General features: G+C 36.6%; 2 protein-coding genes across 4 annotated transcripts in view; both read right to left on the reverse strand.

Annotated features, from left to right (window-relative positions):
* Positions 1-1138: 1138 nt before the first annotated feature.
* man1b1a (mannosidase, alpha, class 1B, member 1a) lies at positions 1139-17173 on the reverse strand. 3 transcript variants are annotated; one of them, XR_013818785.1, is made up of 15 exons: positions 16825-17163; positions 14848-14977; positions 13036-13144; positions 12675-12862; positions 11966-12108; positions 9635-9732; positions 9336-9527; positions 8515-8663; positions 8138-8326; positions 7872-8062; positions 5868-5988; positions 4946-5140; positions 4487-4618; positions 1702-3294; positions 1139-1554 (listed from the first exon to the last, which is right to left on the reverse strand). XR_013818785.1 is itself a non-coding variant. In XM_079846959.1 (14 exons), the coding sequence occupies exons 2-14, from the start codon at positions 14947-14949 to the stop codon at positions 3088-3090; spliced, it is 2019 nt and encodes a 672-aa protein (XP_079703085.1). In that variant the 5' UTR covers positions 14950-14977; positions 16825-17173; the 3' UTR covers positions 1139-3087. The 3 variants fall into 3 exon arrangements, 2 of the variants coding, with proteins under 2 accessions (XP_079703085.1, XP_079703086.1); XM_079846959.1 differs by having other exon boundaries at positions 1139-3294; positions 11966-12111; positions 16825-17173; XM_079846960.1 differs by having other exon boundaries at positions 1139-3294; positions 16825-17167.
* An 831-nt stretch (positions 17174-18004) lies between these two features.
* LOC307174432 (uncharacterized protein) overlaps positions 18005-21156 on the reverse strand; it is a 64997-nt gene continuing 61845 nt past the window's right edge. The window contains exons 66-68 of the mRNA XM_079898236.1: positions 21017-21097; positions 20318-20500; positions 18005-19308 (exon numbers count right to left, since the gene is read on the reverse strand). Of these exons, the coding sequence (XP_079754362.1) occupies positions 19165-19308; positions 20318-20500; positions 21017-21097 (408 nt within the window). The 3' untranslated portion in view covers positions 18005-19164. The remainder of the gene's footprint in view (positions 19309-20317; positions 20501-21016; positions 21098-21156) is intronic.

The following is a 21156-nucleotide window of genomic DNA, read 5'->3' on the forward strand; positions in this document are numbered from 1 at the left end:
CTCAAAGGTGGCACTTTGCAATTGCATGTGATAAATCGGCGACTTTTCATTTCGCTACATACAACAAACAAAAATTCAATCCAAATAGGCTAATAATATTTTGAATAATTAAAGAAAGTAAAGCCTAGCCCAAGATGAATCTCAAACAAATGTACAACAAAATAATAATTTACTTACTGTATAATCTACTTTTTAATCCATTTCATTTTTACACTATACAAATGGTCAACAACCCCAGAGACCTGCTTGTATCTTACAAAATACATATAATCACAACTTCACCATTATGAAATATGGCTCAGCTGTGCTGGATATTAATACATCTAACACAACCTGACCTTCACAAACCCTCATCAGATCTGTGTCCACTCCGGGCTCCTTCATTTAACATTGGCTGGCGAGCACAAACGGTAATCACAAACCGCTGATTGCAGCAAAGAGACGGGAGAAGCAATCAGAGGGAAATCGCTCATTATCATGCGATCACTCAATTCTGGAAATCCAAAGGCACAAGCGATGCAGATTTTTACGCCGTATCACTAGAGGCAGCAAGAGGATTGTGACACGGAACAGACATATTGTAATGCAAATGTCAATCACCTTGAAAATGGATTGTTTCAGATGAAGGATTGTTTGACAGCTTCTGAAGGCCTGGATGTTTTGATTGGATGACTTCTGTTTGACCAAAGACACGAGACGATAAGAGAAACAAACACTTGACGGCGCAAATAAACTCAACAAGCGAAATTATCTCGCAAGAGAAATTATAGAAGCTTGTTTCCACCACTGAATAAAAATTATAAGGTAATTGCGACTTTTTATCTTATAGTTCTCGCAATTGCGAGTTTACATCTCAGAATTGCGTGATATAAACTCGCAATTGCGAGAAAAAAAGTCAGAATTGGAAAAAAAAAGTCAGAATTGCGAGATATAAATTCGCTATTGCGAGAAAAGGCAGATTTGCGAGGTTATATTATGCAGTTCTGAGAAACAAAGTCTGAATTGCAAGATGTAAAACTTGTAGCCTACCTGTGAGGAAAACAAAAGTCAGAATTGAGATAAAAAGTTGCAATTATCTTCATGGAAACAAGCTTCCATAAGAAATACAGCTGCAATTGCGATTTTTTTTTTTTTTTTTGGTAAGAACTGCGAGATATATAAACTTGTAATTTCGATACCCGCTATTCAGATTTTTTCCCCTAAAAATCAAGTTTTAGAATTTAGAATTAACTTCTCGCAATTGTCAGCTCACAATTTTGACATTTTCTTGCAGTTGCGAGTTTATATCCTGCAGTTCTGACTTTTTTTCCCCAAGAATTGAGTTATAAAGTCCAATTCTGAGAGATGTAAATTCACAATTGCGAGAAAAAAAAGTCAGAATTATGAGATAAAAAGTTGCAATTACCTTCAATATTATTATCCTTGTTATCCAGTGGCGGAAACAACCTTATTATCAGAAAATATAAAGGACCTAAATGAAGGATTTATCATAAGACAGCTCACCTAAAAATGAAACTTCTGTGATCGTTTATTCACCCTCATGTCATTCCAAACCTGTACGACCTTCTTTCTTGGACCACAAAAGAAGAAATTAATTCAGAATTGACCAGGAAGAAAGAATGTAATTCGGGTTTGGAATGACATGAGGGTGAATATATGATGACGTTTTCATTTCATTGTTGGGTAAGTGATTCATTCAACTGTTTCAAACCTGTCTACAATAATCATATTGAAACAGATGGCAGTGTGCGGATAGAGATTATGACTGCACTCTAATATGACAAGGACAATTTTGTAGCTTTAATGTCAGAAGTAATCTTGACTGTTGATGAGAATCAGTTTATCCTTCAAGCAATGTTTTCAATTAGTTCTGCTGTGAAATTTGAATGAATGGTAACACTTTACAATAAGGTCTCATTTATTCACATTAGTTAATGCATTAGTGATGAACTAATTATGAGCAATATATTATTACAGCATTTATTAACCTTTATAAATGTTAGTAAAAATACAATTGTTCATTGTTTATTCATGCTAGTTCATAATGCATTGGCTAATGTTAACAGATACAACTTTTGAAGTGTTTTAGTAAATGTAGAAACTAACATTAAAGATTAATAAATGCTGCAGAAGTATTGTTCATGGTTTGGTTATGTTAACTAATGCATTAAATAATGTACAGTGAACATTTGAAAACTTATTGTAAAGTGTTACCAGATTAATAAATGGACATATATACACTTTTGATCACGGTTCAGCTCAATCACAGCATCCAGTGCCGTGCAACAGCTTTTAAAATTCGTAGATAATAACGTAAATCTACAGTGTATAACACAAGCAGGGCTTGGGGCGAAATCCACTACATCAAATCATTAGCGTTTACTGAAGTACGCTCACTTAAGTCAACATAAATAACAGAAAAATACACAATCCCACAGGGCTCCCACATAAATCTCAAGATGATCTGTAAAGTACTCAATATGTTCCCTAATGCACCCTGACTCTCACAAAACAGAAACATTTAGAAATTGACACGCAGTTTCCTTCTGTAACAGCCTGCAAAAATAAAGGCGAGGCACTCCCATCGAGAGCGTCCTTCTATAGACACAAAAAAAAGAAGTCTTCATTTTACAAAGTGCTTGGCATTTTCACAGTGTGTGATTTCAGCAGTCTGCCTTGTGATTTACGGAGCTCTGACACTAATGTTCCTGTCCCAAATATGGAAGATGAGACATCTACAAACTGTGGCAGCTGCATGGGCTTGTCCAACACTTGTCCCGTGAGCTCAAAGGTAAGTGAAGTCTTGTGAAGGAGGAAACAATATTTGAGATGTTTCACCAATCATAATGAGCAACACCTCCACCAAACCTGTTCTTCTGGGTGAGGAAATAGTCTCACCACATTTGAATAAAGCTCAAGTGCACAGTTAAAGGTCAATGCATAACCTGTCACCTCAGTTTAGAGCAGAAACATTCCTGCAGAGCAGCTCTGAGGGGTCACTTCCTGTGAAGCCTGCATCATTTCCTGTTGAAACCCAAACGTCTCTGCAAGGGAGGACTGGCATGATTCCGTCTCCCCCCGCCCCCCTCACGAGGCAGAGGGCCATATGGGCAGTGGATGGGCTTCAGTGTTGAACACGTACTTATCCAGACTGAGCAGCTCGGTGTCTTCAGAGAAAAGGAGGAAGAGATACTTCAGCGTCTCGCCCAGGAAGAAGCTCTCCATCTTATCTCTGGGTGCGGGGTTCAACGGTTCACGGACGTTACCTATGGAGGTGTAGCCCCCGCTGGGGACCTGAGACAGAAATTGAGTAAAGAAGTCAAGCTTCTTTATTTAATATTGGCACAGCTAGCACACTGTTCAATGGGCAGTGAAAATGCTTCCAGCTGAGACCGATAAATGAAATATATTCAAATTCTATACTATTTTGTCTTTAAAATAACACCAACACCCACTAAAAGATAGAATCAAGCATCTTAAAAGTGAATTTTGGCATAAAATGTGGGGGAAAATAATTTTGAGATTTGCTCAAGATTACATTTAACCAGTGTTATTAATTTATTTAGCCATTTTAGAGATTAACGTTAAGTCTTTAAGTGAACATTAGATGATGGACAAGGTAATCTAAATGTGAAAACAGAAATATATAGTACAATCTTGGATTTTCTCTAATATGGATGGATTCTGATGAATATATATATTTTTTAAAATTGTCTGATTTAATAAATTGTAAAAGAACCGTTGGAAGGGAGCATGAAGAATGATTTCCACACATGAATTGGCACCCTGAGTCCAGACCTTAAATTCATTGAAAGTCTTTGGGATGTGCTGGAGTAGACTTTACAGAGTTCTCTTGCATAGTCAATATAACATCTTGACCAAAAATTGATGCACCTCTTGAAGAAAATATATGTTGTGATGTTATTTCAATCAAGAGGTGCATACATTTTTGGTCAAGATCTTGTATTGACAATGCGAGAGTGAAGTACTCTGTCTGGACTCAGAGGTGCCAATTCATGTGTGGAAATGATTCTTCATGCTCCCTCCCAACCATTGAGCCTGATGAATCTTGACATTGTCATCCTGGAATATGGCCAAGATTTGTCTTCCTACATGGTTGTTTAAGAAATGAACAGCTTCACACTCCATCAATTAGGGTTAGAAGAACTGTTTCCAAACATATAACATGCTAGAAAAATAATAATCACTGAAATAATGATCAGATTCAAAGACTCTTAAGCATTTGCCTATTTAAATCCAAACAGCGATTTTTTTGTGAGTGTTTATATATATAACAAATAGTTAAAAAAAATTTTTTTAAAAAATAAAACCTTCGTTATATTTTGAGTTTCAGATTTTGGACCCTCACAGTATCTTTCTTGTAATGCAAGAAAAACTATCAAATGTGCTATTTACAAAATGATGGAAAAATGTTTGACCTCTTGTCATGTAAAATTCAGAGAAAATTCTTGCAGGTCTCACTCACTCTGGTGTGCTTGTTGAAACTTTGCAGAATGTCCCAGCCCCAGTCCCTGTATTTGCTGTCATTGGTGAATCTGTACATGTAGAACAGACTCTCTACAGTCTCTGGTCTCAGCAAGTTGTGTCTGTCGGCAGGCTGCACATACATATTGAGAGAGGGGAAACAAAATCTTAATGTAAAAGGGCACCAACTATTATAAAGGTCATCTCATCAGTGCTGAGCGCAGAAACGGTTTTGTTCTTCAGAACAGAAGGATAAACATAAAGACCTTGATTAGACAATCTGAACCCAACACAGCCTCTGCACTGTTTGGGGGTCTATTACCATTTTATTTCTAGACAAAGGAGAGAAAAGGCATTATGGTTTTGTTCCAAAACCTGCATCAGCAATTTAAGGCCTTGTCTCCAACCACCAAGGGAGTTTATTGTCAAAAATGAGAGGTGACTGTAGAGGTTAATGAACCTTCACATCGATGTCCCGTCCGGTTTGGTACTGCAGGTTAAAGTGAGCGATCTCTGGGCTCAGGCCCGTCTCCATCTGCGCATACATCTGATGGCACGTCTCCATCAACTGCAGAGCCAGGTCCATGTGATCAGCGGGCAGGCCGTTGTGAGCGCCGAGAGCCAGCGTGCCAGGAAGAAAACACACCAAGTGATCCTGGATGAGACAGTTAGAGCCTACTATATCATATTTGATATTTGAATTTCATATAGACATCAGCATCAACATCATCACCAAATTGCATATTTGCATACAGTTTTTTTCCTCCTCCTCCACTGAGCTCCATATTCTCCTACAGTATACCATACTGTATGAACCATAAAAACTGATTTATCAAATATGATCCTTAAAAAATGTATGCAAATTTTCTCTATCTCTTTTTAAAGATTTTGTCTAAAGGTTCAGTAAACTGTTCCATAAAAAAAAAAAAAAAAAAAAAGGATTTTACTGACTATATTTCATATGTCAGGCTTTACAGGGTTAAAAAGGTGTACGTGTCACAAAGGTCTCAAATCTCCATTATGCTGGTTTATTTCCGTACTCATGAAAAAGCCAATTTCATTAAAACCACTAGATTATACAAACAAATAATGTGAGGTATAGATTACATATATTTATAGAGCAAACACATAAGGATGGTCAAAGGAATAAAGAATAAAAATTCTGTCACTATGTACTCACCCTTATGTTGTTCCAAATCTGTACGCTGTAATTTTTTTCTTGGAAGCATTAAAGTAGAATTTTTTGCTATTTCCAATTTTGTGATCCACAGACAAAAAAATAACAGCATACATGTTTGGAACAACATGAATTTTCATTTTTGGGTGAACTATCCCTTTAAGAATGACACTTGGCGGCTGAAATTAAGTTATAACTCTCTCACCATCTTGGGATTGAGACGCCCGTTGGACAGTTCCCCAACGAAGGTCAGTTTACTAGGAGAAGTCTGTCTCAAGAGATTCTTTTTGACACCTTCTACAGCCTGAAGATAGTCCTCCAGCAACCTGAAACAATATGCAAACATCACACTATGCATTTGATGTGATTAAGTTCGCCCTCTAGAGACAAAAATAAGCTACTGCATCTTAATTGAGCATTGAGAGCGTCCCAGACTTCAGTTGATCCTCATACGTGTCCATGTGATGTATAAAATCAAACATAGATAGTGAGGGCTCCGATCCCACCTCATCAGTGTCTTGGCGAGATAACAGACAGGATTCAGACTCAGAGGTCATTTAAATAGACCACATTCCCCGTCACTGACTAGCATATCTATCACCAACCTGGTGGATTTGATATTCCACACCAGACATTTATCAAAACTCATTAACAGTCAGTGTCTACTGAACCCCAGTGAACACCTTTTTACTGAATTATTCAAAACCGAACCCAATGAAAAAAATACTATCAGTGAGAAGCAAGCGTGTGTGATGTCAACACAGCGGGAGTTTAACGAGACTCAGGTGTGAGCAGTGCATGACAATGATCCGTCAAGCTCAACAGAGACTGAATCGCACGGGCAGAAAAGGAAGACAGAATAACATCCTGTCAAGTGCACAAAATGGCTGATGTCGCATTTCGCCAGGAGCAATGACACCTTAGCACGGTCCCTAATGGTGGTGGACATGTGCGAAACATGCCCATGACAGTATGCCTATATCAGTCATCATGGTGATACGGTCCTGTGAGGGCTTTTTTACTCATTTTATTGTCCATCAGACAAAAAGTTCAACTGGTTAGAAACGTAAAAGCACACCTCTCCTCAAAAAAGCTACACCATTTGAGGTATCATTTATGTCTGAGATGATTTATGTGCCAATACAAAAAGTCAATTATTATTTCAATGTTATGGATGATAACTGAAAATGGCTGATATTACAATTCAATACTAATTTGTCTAAATAAATGAAATAAAACTTTAATAAATATAACAACACATGAAATTAATAATTTTAAATGTAACAAGTCAATTTAGTAGGCATCACGAATTTGTTAAAAATGACATTTACAGTGTTATTAAATTATTCGATTGCTGACAGAAAGGGTAATCTAAATGTAATTCTATATACATATATATATAAACAGCTAAGGTACATTACAGCAAAGGAAAATTAAATATAAAAATACTGAGCATGCACAATTAAATATACAATATAGATAAAAAAAATGCATCCCCACTTAAATATGAGCAATAGTGATTTTTGCTGGAATTACAGCTAATAGAATATTGCATTATTATACCAATATACTATTTTTTTTAATGTTAAAATACATTGAGCAACATTGATATTGACTATCCAATAGCTGCCAGGGTGTTCAGGAAGCCTATTTGAAAACAGGCTGTTATTTTTGGTGATCCTAGCAGCACACAAATTACACACTTATCACCACTGTTTGTTTTCTATTTCATAGCACAATGTTTTTAAGTGCCCGAGTCCCAAATTTGACATTCAAACAGAAGCATTTACACTTATATAATTTGAGACCTCTTGAAACCAATTCCATCAAGAAATGATGACATCATAATAAAATAATCTAATACTAAATGCACCGAAGTCACCTCCAGGTTTTCAAGAGCAACACAAGTGCCATGTACTTGTATCACTGTCAAGGGTAAGTAGCATGTAGTTACATAACAATTAAACCATGCTCAGTTTTTTTTGTTCTTTCCCAGTGCAATTCACTCTATCAGCAACTGACAATGTGAATCAATCATACCACCACAGACCAGAAGCATAACCTCAGTACATTAGGCTCAGTGAGCATCGCCAATTCTCTGGAACCCATTAGCTAAAAGCACCAGTGGGCTATTGACACCCGGTCTAAGCACTAAATTTATGAACCGTCAGCCAAAGCTGCATTAGTATCTGCTGTTAGTGTAACTCACTCAGTCTCTTTCTTGCCACCCTGTAGCCACTGTTTGAGCAGGTACTCGTAGTAGCTGTCCGCACGGGCCCCCAGCGTAAAGGCCCCTCGCCGAGTGAATTTACCACTGTTTGTGTTGATGAACATGGGCACCAGACCATCACGCTTTCCCTCCAATCTGTGGACCTGTCTGGTCACCTCCTCCACTGCATTCTGAGAACAGAGGGAGATAAAAAATAAATAAATAAAAATAGAAAAAAAATGAAATAAATGGTACAAATAATGTACCTGGTACTGCGGGTCTTGTGTGAGTCGGCTGAGCTCTCTGAACTCCAGCTGAATGCTGGTCACCTCTGCGACTGTGCTGTCTGTGGTCCAGCGTGGAGGGTGAGCGGTTCCTTTACCAATGTTCACGTCAGAGTAGGGGATTTTAGATGGCGTTTTGAAAGCAGGCATTAATCTGGAGCCAATGTCTTTCTACAAAAACAGACACACAACAAGTGTTTTATCTGTGGTCTATTGAAATAGTTGACTCATCTGTGTAAGCCAAAAGCTATAAACCTTTAAAGCTACACTTTGTCCTTTACTAGGATGATGAAGTATAATGGAGGATATGAAGGATAATGAGGATGATGCTAAATTAAGTAAAGATATGAAGTACTTACAGCTTTTTCCAGGAAGAGTGTGTCCCCGGACAAGTGGTATGTGCTCAAGAGACCCCCCAAAATACGGATGGTGCTCTCAAAAAGATTCACATCCACATTCTTGGAAAAAGATAATTCTGTCTCGACCCACATCCTCGCCTCTGCAAACTCTAATAAAGAAAGATTTAGAAAGAGAGAGACACATAGAGAGAGGAGAGAGAGAGAGAAGGGGGGGGGGGGGTGCAAAGTAAAAATTTTCCAGCGTTATTCATAATCTTTTTCACTCAATATATTTTTGATTAATGGGTGTATCTTCAAATATGGGAACTTTAGGCCCCGTGGACTTTGTTTCTTAAAACACACTTTTGACACTCACTAGTTTATTCAATTTGTATGCTAGCAACGTCCAACTGCGGATTTGCACAACTGTTCAAAGGTTTTGGGTCAGAATGATATTTTAATGTTTTTTATGCTCACCAAGGCTGCATTTATTTGATCAAAAATCCTGTAAAAACACATACTTTATAATGTAATAACACATGATCCTTCAGAAATCATTATAATATGCTGATTTGCTGCTCAAGAAACATTTTTTTATTATTATCAATGAGGAAAACAGTTGTGCTTCTTAATATTTTTGTGGAAACCTTGATACATTTTTGCAGGATTCTTTGATTAAGTTCAAAAGAACAGTATTTATTAAACAACATATTTTTTTGTAACAATGTAAAAGTCTTTACTGTCGCTTTTAATCAATGTTGACAATCGGAAATGAAACAAGCAATAGATTTGAAATGTGCATACAGTGCTCAAAAAACAAAAGCTGCAGTTACAAGACTCACCGTCTTTCAGGCCAATGATCCACATGGTGTCTAGTGCATCTATAAGTGTGAGGCCCAGACCGAACCACTCTCCATGAGTCTTAGATATGGGCTTCAGTTCATCATGACCCCACGCAAAAGCCTTGTAGCCCTTCCACGCGTGCCTGAAAGCCTCCCGCACCGCCTCTACGCGATCCACAGGCTTCACTGTGACTGTGTACAACAAATAAATCACAGAAAGACATTAAGATGATCACATGTCTGAGACGTTTGGCCTTTTTGCAACAGATAACTAATAATTATGGGATGAATTCTAATACCTGGTTCTAAGTTGGTAGCTCCCTCGGCATCAGCCACTGTTCCTTCTTTCCCATGGGCGGTGGACTGAAGCTCCGCCTCGATCATTGCCCCGCGCCAGCTAGGAGTCCAAAAACAACACTGGCATCAATTGTAACATCCAATCCAGAGATTCAGCACCCATAATAGCACTGATTCCTTCCACATGACCCATGATTATAACTGCAATTACACATGAGCAGGAGTCCCACAACAGGACACAGCTGGAGGAAATGAAAGCTCATCACAACTCACTTCAAAAACGCTGCATTACCAGCTCAACTGCTAATAAACTGTTCCCTGAGGCACTATCAGCACACAGGAGTGTTTGTCTTCTGCTCCTGTTATGTATTCTCTGCTCTTTCTAAAGGCAGTGACACACCAAGCCAAGGTAAATGAACTGGTGAAGATAAAAGCTGACTGTGTTGTGACCTCACGTCGGCTTCGTCTCGGCCAAAAACCTGCCCTTGAACACACCAAAAGGACTACAGGAGACTGTCGATGAGCACGTGCGTTCTGAGCCTGCATTTAAGGAAATAACTGCATATTCTATATTAGAAGGCATAGTCTATATTCGTCATTTAAAAAAGGGAAATCGAAACTAAGACTGATATACAAACCGTAAACAAAGCCGCACTTGCTTACCATTTTCAGGTAAGATGACGTAAAATTAGAACAGCCTTCTGTCTGTGGCGTCTTGACTTCTTGGGTCGCCTTCATCACTTTAGCTTTGATTGACTGACTCGTTCACTAAGCTGAACATGCGATCAGAGTTCTTTCTTCACCGATGCCGATTGCAGACGGTGCAGAACACACCGCAAAAACTGGACTGGTCAACGCTCAATGACACTCAGGGCCTCAAAAGTGATAATTCATCCAAAAATGAAAATCTGTTATCATTTTTCTATCATTCCTTTTTTGTGTGTGTACATTTTGGAGCAGCTGTGAGCACTATAAGGTGTTCACACTTGTACTTTGGTTCTCTTGGTTCTTTTGGTCTGGACAAAAATGAAAATGATACATTTAGTCCTGGTATACGCTTGAGTTCACACTGTCATTTTTAAGACCGAACCTAAACGTACAAAACAAAAAATATGACGTATTTTTTAATGACGTTTATTTTGTGACGGAACTAAGCAAACATCCAAAACAATGCTGTGTGCTGGGCTAAACGCGCTACTTGTATGAGTGTAAATATGATGGTATTTATACCAGCTGAGAACACATGAAGAGCTTATAGAATGTGTAAAGGAGCGTGAAAGATAAAATGTGTAAAACACCACAAGCGATTCTTGTGACATCACATCCTGTTTTTGGTTCGTTTAGATGTCTTTGGTCCGTGTTACGTTAATATTTCAGTCGAAGTGCAACAGAGTTTGTTTTGGAAGCGGTCCACTTGTTTGGTTCGCGTCATGGTTCGGATGGTAGTGTTCAAATGAACTTATTTAAATGAACCGCATTAATAGAGTCCATTTTAATCTAACCAAATATGCCATGTGTGAACACACACTAAATGTCATTGTAAGAATAGGAAAATTAAAAAATTGTGTTCCAAATTCAGGAGTTTTCAAACTGTGGGCCACAAGAGGCGCGCAAAAAATAAATATTGCTAAATGTAAAAAATTTCTGAATTTGATATTATGCTTACTATTATTATCCATGTTGAAAATAGTCCTTAATAATTTTTTTGGGAAACTGTAAATGTTTTTTTTCTTTCAGGGTTTTAGGTGTCTTTACTGTTACTTTTCATAATTTTTATGTGTGCTTGCTAAATAAAAGTATTAACTGTTTAAAAGAAAACTTATTGACCCTGAACTTCAGAACGGTAGTGTACTTTTTTTCATATATTTATCTACCTTTATATTTAAGGAGGGGGGAGGGGGGTTCCTCGCAAGGGGATCATTATATTGCAGGTCTGTGCAAAAAAGTTCGAAAAACTCTTTTCCAATTAGCAGCGTACAGGTTTTGGATGGCATGACGGTGAGTAAATTTACACACAATTAACTATTTCTTAAAGAAATTTGCCATTAATATGTACCCAAATACAGTGGCGGATGAATCTGACAGGCATCAATGTGAAAATGTATTTAATTTAGTGGAGGGGATACAATTCTTAGTAGCTTCCAAGCGTGTGAGTGAGACTAATAACAAATAATTGGCAATAAAACTCATAATTACTGTCTTAATACCTCTACTTACTCAAAAGGTTAAATACTAATCCAACAACAAATAAATGTCAATGACTAATCCTTTAACTATTTATTAAAAGTCTCATATAAAAATGTCTTCATTGCTTGAATGTAAAATGTTCAAACCTAATGACTGTTTTTGCTTCTTTCCCTCCGTCGTCTTCTTCCTTGATCTCGGGTTCGGGTTCTTCTCTATCTTTCACCTGCCAATCTGACACATTCCCTCGCTTCTGTAGAGCTGGAGGACCACGCTTGCTAGGGGGCTTCCTCTGCTGATTCAAACCGCCCAACATAAAAAGACAAGAGTAGATAAAGAATCTTAGGATACATTTACACGACAACGATGTACTAAAAACGGAAAAAGAATATCTTTGCATTTTTCGCATACAGAAAAACGATCCCCGTTCACGTGGATTCGCGAAATAGACTAAAAACGCTGTATTTTGCATGCCATATGTCATGAATTACCTTATTAACATAATATTGAAATATTTTATTTATTTTGTATTTAGAAACAATCAAAACATTTTCTATATTTTAATTAATATTATTTGAAATGTTTTTTTATTTATTTAGTAACAATTGTAATTTTTTTATCTTTTTAAATTTACTTTATCAATATAATAATGCTATAATTGATCAAATGTATTTATTTAAAAAGCTTTTATTTTGAATTTACAAACAATTGTATTTTTCTTTTCATTTTGGTTTAAGATTCAAGTTGTTTTGTTGTTGTTTTAGCAGGGGCTGGAAAAACCCTTAAAAATGAGTAGAAAAATGATAAATTAAACGATATAATAAACATACCAAATAACTGAGAAGTATTCCTACTAACCATAGCTGGAGGTTTGGGAAGTATTGGAATGCTTGGTCTTTGAAGCTCCGGCAGCACTTCTGGTGGGACGTCCTGGACCCCAGGGACAACTCCTGGTGGGGGCTTTGGGACGAGGCCAGGAGGAATGGGCCTGAGACCTCTGTTTTCCATTTCAACCCAGTCCTCTTTCAACGATCTGTCAGAGAGCCCTAGACAATAAACAAATCTCATGTGAATTATTAATAGCAAACCGTGTGATGTTTAATAAAACTTTTACCCCAGCAGCTAATATAAACGGGCAGAGGCTGTACCAATCATCTATCTTTTGTGATTTCACCTTTCATATCCTGTGAAATGTCATTAAAGAGGACTGAATAAGTACCTCTCCACTGCTCCGACAGACTGGAATAGGAAAGAATCCCACAGATGAAGAGGAAGGCGAGCAGGAAAAGAATCAGACTGCGCTGAAGCCGAGACAGCTGCTTCCATTTCTGCCAAAACAAACCCAAACAATACATGGACAATCGGAGGAAAGTGCAGCAATTTTATATTTGATGGATTGACGTGGCAACTGCAATGACCGCCAAATATAGTGCTACAAAAACAAAGCTACAGGGAAAAAAACGACAATATGATTTATCCTGCACTCGCAAATCAAATCTAAAAGAACTTTTCCCTCAGTACAAACGTCACTATAGTTTAATCAACCTAACTAATTAAATCAACATGCATTTCAGATAATGGAAGGCATTAAAGGGATAGTTCACCCAAAAAATCCTACATTTCCTCACCCACGTGTTTTCTTTTTCTGTGAAACTACCTTTGAAAAGTTTGGGGTCACTTTGAATAAAATCTGCATTTATTTGATTTAAAATATAGTAACTTTTTTCCATTTTATTAGGGCTGTCAAACGATTAATCGCGATTAATCGCATCCAAAATAAAAGTTTGTTTTTACATAATATATGTGTGTGTATGGAGTATAATTATTTTCTATATATAAATACACACACATGCATATATATTTAAGAAAAATGTGTTATTTATATGTAAAATATTTATATATAATATAAATTATATATAATATAAATATATATACAGTATATACATGCAAATATTTCTTAAATATATATATGCATGTGTGTGTATTTATATATAGAAAATAATTATACACCGTACACACACATATATTATGTAAAAACAAACTTTTATTTTGGATGCGATTAATCGTGATTAATCGTTTGACAGCCCTACATTTTATATATTGTAAAATGTCATTTATTTCTGTGATGATAAAGCTGAATTTTCAACATCATTACTCCAGTCTTCAGCGTCACATGATCCTTCAGAAATTATTCAAATTTGCTGCTCATTATTATCAATGTTGAAAAAAATGTTTTGCTTCTTAATATTTGACACATTTTATTCACAATTGTTTGCTGAATAGAAAATTTGAACTGCATTTATTGTAAATATTGTTTGTCTTTATTGTCATTTTTGATCAATTTAATGCATCCTTGCTGAATAAAAGTATTAATTTCTTAAAATAATAACAGTTGTTATAGTCAGTGAGCTGATAGAGGACAATTCATTCACTAACCGAGTTCTTGAGTTGAACTTACTGACTTAGTGATTTATTTGCTTTTTTTGGTGTTCTTATGTTGTTGTTTTTTACATTAAAATAGTGTTGCATGAACAAGAGCCTCAATTTGGGTTCCCAAGAAAAAAATAAAGTAGTTTAGAAAGACATGACGGTGAGTAAATCCTAGCAGAACAGTTTAAAATTTTTTGATGAACTGTTCCTTTAAGCTACATTTTTAAATTAAAAGTTTTGTTTTTTCCAAACCACAAAATCGTGTTTTCACGCACAGGGAGTGCGTGTCTGCTTTACGGTGATAATTAAGTATATACAAATTAGTAGATTAAATGTCAGGGGGGGAAAAAACAAGGGTTTTGACATCCCCGGTCTGGCTAGGACTAAACACAACGACTACAGTGCCAGCATTTTCTTCTCAGAATATTAAATAGATGTCAAGATGCCTCGCAGACAGGAAAATGGCACTCATTTACACAAACAAATAAAGACGTAGAAGCCATCACAGTTAATGAATGAAAAATATATAATGCTCTGTATTTATGTCCTGCAGAACAAGGGTTTAGATGGCATCTTAAGAATAAAATAGGCAAACACTAACCCTCCAGCAGGACTGTCTCCGGTGCTTGCCGTTGGTGTAGCTGCGGTTGTGCTGGTCTCCCAGCGTCAGAGAGACAAAGTCCTTCCTCTGTGGCGAGTACATCTCTAACACAGCCCAACACTCAAACACACTGAATCAAATAGGCGAGAGAGGGGAAAAAAAAGACAAGAATGACACAGATATCAAGTGATTTTCCCACAAATCACAATTCGTTACATGAGCTGAGCACATGCTGATCTTCGCAGCTCCCTGAGGAGAATTGAGGTGTAAAACACAGATCTCTTCACAAGATTACTTGATACCAGACTAAATCTGAAGTGAAATGAGGCACGAGGTGGCACATCTGATCTGAGAACAACACCATGGGACAGGGCTGTTCACCTCGCTGTCCCAGAGCCATGAGAGCCATGTAAGAGGGGATTAGGAACATTAGCCTAAGTCCATCTGGTTTCTATCATACCAAACCCAATTTATCGGATAGAATAGATTTAAAAACACTGGCCTGCTAAGATGACACACATATATGCTGCAGGACGGAGGAAGGTTGAATGCAGACTGTGTCCCAGATGCAAATTACAAGTAAAATCATCTGTTTGAGTGTGTCATTTAAGTGTGAAGGTGAACATGGAAGTTCAGTTCTGTTTTGAGACAACTGTTCCCACACTTTTTAACCATTTCATTGCATTTCCTGTTGTTCTTGATTACTGGATATGAATGTTCCTTTTAAATAGCATGCAAATTAAAATTGATTTGCTGATGAATCATTCAAAATGATTTGCGAACTGGTCGACTGATTAACTGATTCGCTCACAGATTGAGTCAAATGACCATTTACCACCATTTTTAATTTTCTAAAATACATAGGCTGCATTCAAAATCACATACTTACTAAAAGTACCGGGATGACCTACTTCTTCCGGTGATATTCTGAAATGTGCATACATTGGACCCTTTACTATCCCATGAGGCCACGGGAGAGGATTTATGAATGGCAATGTTGGTAGGTCCCATGATAATGACAACATGGCAAATTCATACTATATAGAACATCCTTTTTTAGTGGCCATGAAGTAATTACTTATTCAAAATAAGTACCTAATCAAAATAGTATGTGATTTTGGACGCTTTGTTGCACGTTCCGTCGTATGCACACTTCAGAATCTCACCGGAAGGTCATCCAGGTACTTTTTGCCTACTACTTTGTGAGTACTGTGAATTCAGACATACTTCTTTTGTCACCTACTGTTTTTCACCTACTACAGTATGTAGTAAGAAAGTATGCGATTTCGGATACAGCCAATAACTGAAGCGTGCATACAACATGGCGAACGTAGTACGTCCAGATTACACTCATACTACAGACATTCATACTATAGAACATACTACTACTTTTTTTAACAGTCGTGAATTATTTATTCAAAATAAGTACCAACTCAAGAGAATATGTGATTTCGGATGCAGCCATAGTTTTACAATGTCCTTCCTTGATATTGTTTTTATTTTTAAACCTCTGAATACTTCCTAGGCCAGCCATATTGAATTTTGTCGTAAAATGCAGTAATTTTGTCATAACATTCGACAGCCTGTTTCGAGGGTACCTGAGATTTGGTTTGGGTCATAATACATTGATTTTTAAATCAAATAGCTTTACAATACCATATCAATTTGGTGCCATTAAGGATATAAGTATTTGTATTGCAAGTAATTCTACTTATGACATTTAAATCACTTTTCTTAAAATCATCATCAGTCAAATGAAAAATACTTGAAAATACGTTGTCACGTGCCTGTATTTATTTCACATTGACCGATTTTCCATTGTACACATCTATTCTGCAAACGCTTTGGCAAAACAAATGCAGTGTTTCTTATTAAAGCACACTGGAATGAAAGAAAAATGCATTCATTTTTTTTATCAACCGTTTAACCCTGCTCAGGTAAGGGACTAACTGGCCTCCAAACGTATCCTTGTTTTACCTTTCTCTTGACAACTTGCTGATCCCGGTAAGAAAGAGGATCTACATGCATGAAGAGGAGGAGGTCACAGCCAAGGCATCCCATCCACTGTGCGTGTAGTATTCGTGAACTCAGTGTGTAGGCTAGGTGACAGCAGGAGTGGCTATCAGATCTCTATCTCTCCTCCATCACGCTGCTCTCATACAAACCGCGTATTACTCGCACAAAACGCATGCTGATAGACAGTCTAATCGTAATGTATCAATCTGTAAAAAAATAAGCAAGATCGCTGTTAATCACCAGAAAGCTGTGTTCAGTACAATGTTTATGTGACAGCTCCTGCTGTATCACGTGATCCTCGTGCACACGCGTCATTCGGTCGGGCTCCGCCCTGTTTTATTAACACGTTCATGACCTTACATCAATCTCCCTTTTCTACGGATCATTTATCAGTTAACATAATTATTTTTATGATAACGTGGTTTGTGACCTGATTTTTTTAATTAAAAAAATTATTGAAAATGAAAAATGCTGCTTGATTAATTAAATTGTAAACACAAATAAATACAATAGGCCTACATTTGGAAATTGGAATTATCCTAATAGTGTATAATTATTCCATACGTTATCATATAAATAGAAATGCAGTAATATATTAAATAGTATACAGTACAGTAATATTATAAATTAAGTCATTTGATACACTTAAATATAATAATTGAATTGACATAAGTACTGTAAATAAGCATATAAATAAGTATATTAATGACTCAGACAAGGGCTCCCTGGTGGTGGAGTGAAATTAAAGAAACACTTTGCTGACCTGTTTTGTTGGAATGATAATACTCCTTCCTCATGATATTCATACAATACTGGATTATGATGTCCTCATACACACTGCAAATTTGTGTGTGTTTTTTAGCAAGATGAATTCCGACACTTTCCATTGCTTTTCCAGATATTACCATTTTTATGCAGTGATTTCCCACGTCATCCCATTCCACACAGATTTTCAGACGTTACAGACTGCATTCAGAAAGGAAATACAGACAAAAGGCGGCACAGCTAGGGCGCCTTGTGCTAAAGCAAATTGTACCTGCTCATGGATCCTCCTGGGGTATAACTGGGCAGCTGCAGTTCAGCTCATTAGCATGCTTTTTGGTTTGAATAGGGAAAAATACAACTTCACAAAACATTTTTTAAGAAACGGGTCGTGTTTCAAACAATGATACAAAACAGTTCGACACGATTTAAATGATACATTATTAATGCATTTTTTTATAGCTGATGCTCAAACAGATGACCAGCATGTGATTTCTGATAACACCAAAAATACATAGAAAACACAATATACATTACAAAATATAGGCTAATTGAACAAAATAAAGCACCTGTGCCTAAATTCAATGTGGTTTAAAATGTTATTAGTGATGTCTGCTTTAAAGCAATGCTGAATGATTCAATTTGGCTTTGTCTGATTATTCTCAACATTATCCAATATAATTTGTGTATTTTTTTACATTTATGTCATAAGTGCTCCCTGAGGCCTACATACAGTAAATGTGAACTAAAAAACACGTCTCTATGACTTTTTGCATGTGCATTGAATTTCAGTCTCGTACCCATAATGCACATTAGATCACTGCTTGCTGTTATTTGCTGTGGTTAGTATTATTCCTCTCTTTTCGAAACAACTATTACTGCTGTATCGTAAATCTTAGCACCCATAAATCATCTAACCACATATTTGAAAGATATTTAGGCAATATGACCGAGAAAACGGAAAGGTAGCACAGATTTCCTGATATTTAAACCTCATGGGAAGGTTAGCTGTGTCCTCACTGGGACGCTTTGTTTGTATCAGTCCTTAAATCCAAGTTTGACAAAAGTGTCATTTATAAACTCCAAGTATGCACTTATATTGCCTTATAATGCAAAGTCTTAACATGATGCACATGATTAAAGTAGTATACAGCTGAAACTTGGACCATGCAACCACATAGTGGTCACGTCAGAACCCTATCATTACACTCGATGCGATCCAAGCGTCCTCTACAACGTTATTACAAGACCAGCTAGTGATTAAAAAACATTGCTAACTCAAATAAAATTAGTTATAAAACAGTACATCAATTACAAAGCCATATGTCCCTGTAAACAAAAAAAGGATATTGTCCATTTTTCTGGCAGCACCGGGAAAGAAAGGACCCTTGTGTGGAGTCACTGTCTGAAGGACTTCTGTAGAGTATTTCATTTACCACAAGCCATAGATGCCACATGCTTCTTCAGAGTGTTCTGTTTTCCTCTCTTTGTTGCTTGTATTTAAACTCACAGAATGCACCGTTATCATTCAGTACGTCTCTAGCTGAAGCACACAGGGCTGATGGTGAAGCCGAACTCCTGACTGCTGTTGCCAAAGATTCCTATGTCATGTAGAGGAAGCAGGTCCATGTCCTCAAACTGAAACACAGACTCACGCGGTCCAGGATCCACTTCCTTTGCAGACTGGTACACAAAACATAAACATAAAGGGTTTAAAAATGGTTGTTAGACCAAAAAAAGAGTGTAAATTCCACCACAAAATAAACACTGTTTCTATTGGTCAGTCAAACAAAGAGTCCCAACTTTTCCACTTAGCTGTTATTGGATATTAAGACAGAATCTGAGCTGATGAAACACTAATAATTAAATAAAAAAAAAATATATATAATTTAATATAATTAAATGCAATTATTTAAAATTAAATCACTTAATAAAAAAATAATATATAAAAAAGATTAAAAACAATATTTGTTTACCTGCATGTCATGTGTACATTAACAGACATGACAGAGTCGTGCATACTGTATGCGAATAAATTATTACATTTTTTAAGTATTAACTTAAAACACCAGGGGGACTTCAAGTAAATATTGTAGGTCAAAGGGGATCAGCTGACAAAAATCCCTAATGTAAACCAATAGCCAAATAGCGTTTTAGGCTTTATTTTAGCAAGCTTACATTCAGGTCAGGCTTTCTACGCCTACTTTTCCCAATCTAATCAATTCTCAAAGGATCAAATCAAAACCAGCCCTACATTTTTGATAATAATAAGATATGCTTCTTGAGCACAAAATCAGTATATTAGAATGATTTCTGAAGGATCATGTGACACTGAAGACTGAAGTAATGATGCTGAAAATGCAGCATTATCATCTTAGGCATAAATTACATTTTTAAATATATTTAAATAGAAAACAGGTATTATTTTACATTGTAAAATTTTCACTGTTTTTACTGTATTTTTGATCAAATAAATGCAGCCTTGGTGACTTGATAAGTGACTTCTTTCAAAAACATTAAAAAAATTGATATAGACCCCAAACTTTTGAATATTAGTGTACAGTATAACAAAATAAGTTGATTCACTACTGCAATGAATGAATCGTGGACAAAATATTCACCTGCGTTGAAGTGATTGAATAAAAAAATCCCTTTTTTTATACTGTAACTAGTGCCATTAGACACCACGTACCACACAATCCTGTAATGCTCCTAAATAGCTCTGCTTCACGGCGTCTGTGAGGAACTGGACCTGTCGCTGTGTCTGGCCCAGTCGGTGTCCAGGGTAACAGGAGTACGTCACTCTCTGCTCTGCTCTGTTGCTCTGGAGTCTTAGGAAACGCAGCTGAACCACACTGAGGGCTGGATACTCAAGCTGACCAAAGATGGACAGATGGGATTTGATGATAAAATGTAGAACACAGACTGTATACAGTTTACTGTATACAACAACAGGGCTTAAAACTGAACATAAAAAGAGCAAGAATTTTATGGGTAATAAAAACAACATTATTAGAAGCTATTAACCTGGACTATAAATTAATAAATTAGCGCTAAAAGGACAACTCAATAAAAAAAAAATAAAAAAAAATGTCTTCATTTAGTCAGCATCATGTCACTCAAAACATAGTTTATTTTAGTTATTTAAAATTTAATTTGAATTTAATTCCAAGGTTTTTATTTTCCATACAACAAAAAGGGACGGTAACTGGGTCCAAAAAAACACATAAAAGTACCATAAAAGTAACCTATCGAGAGTCTGTAAGTCTACAAGCTCTGTGAATTTTCATTTTAGGTGAACTATCTCACAGTCAGACTCCCTTCTTGCCGATAACACAAACTTTGACCCAATATGAAGTAAACATTTCCACAGACCAATAGTACTACTTACTTTAAAACCTCCCTCCAGTGAACTTAACCAGTAGAACTTGCTGTTATTCCCCAAGTCATTCAGCCAAGACCTTATGGGCAGCTGTGGAAATTGAAAGAGCAATAATAAGATTTTGATGTTTTTTGACATCAAAGAGCCAC

This window comes from Squalius cephalus (assembly GCF_949319135.1).
Source record: "Squalius cephalus genome assembly, chromosome: 17".
NCBI classification, from domain to species: Eukaryota; Metazoa; Chordata; class Actinopteri; order Cypriniformes; family Leuciscidae; genus Squalius; species Squalius cephalus.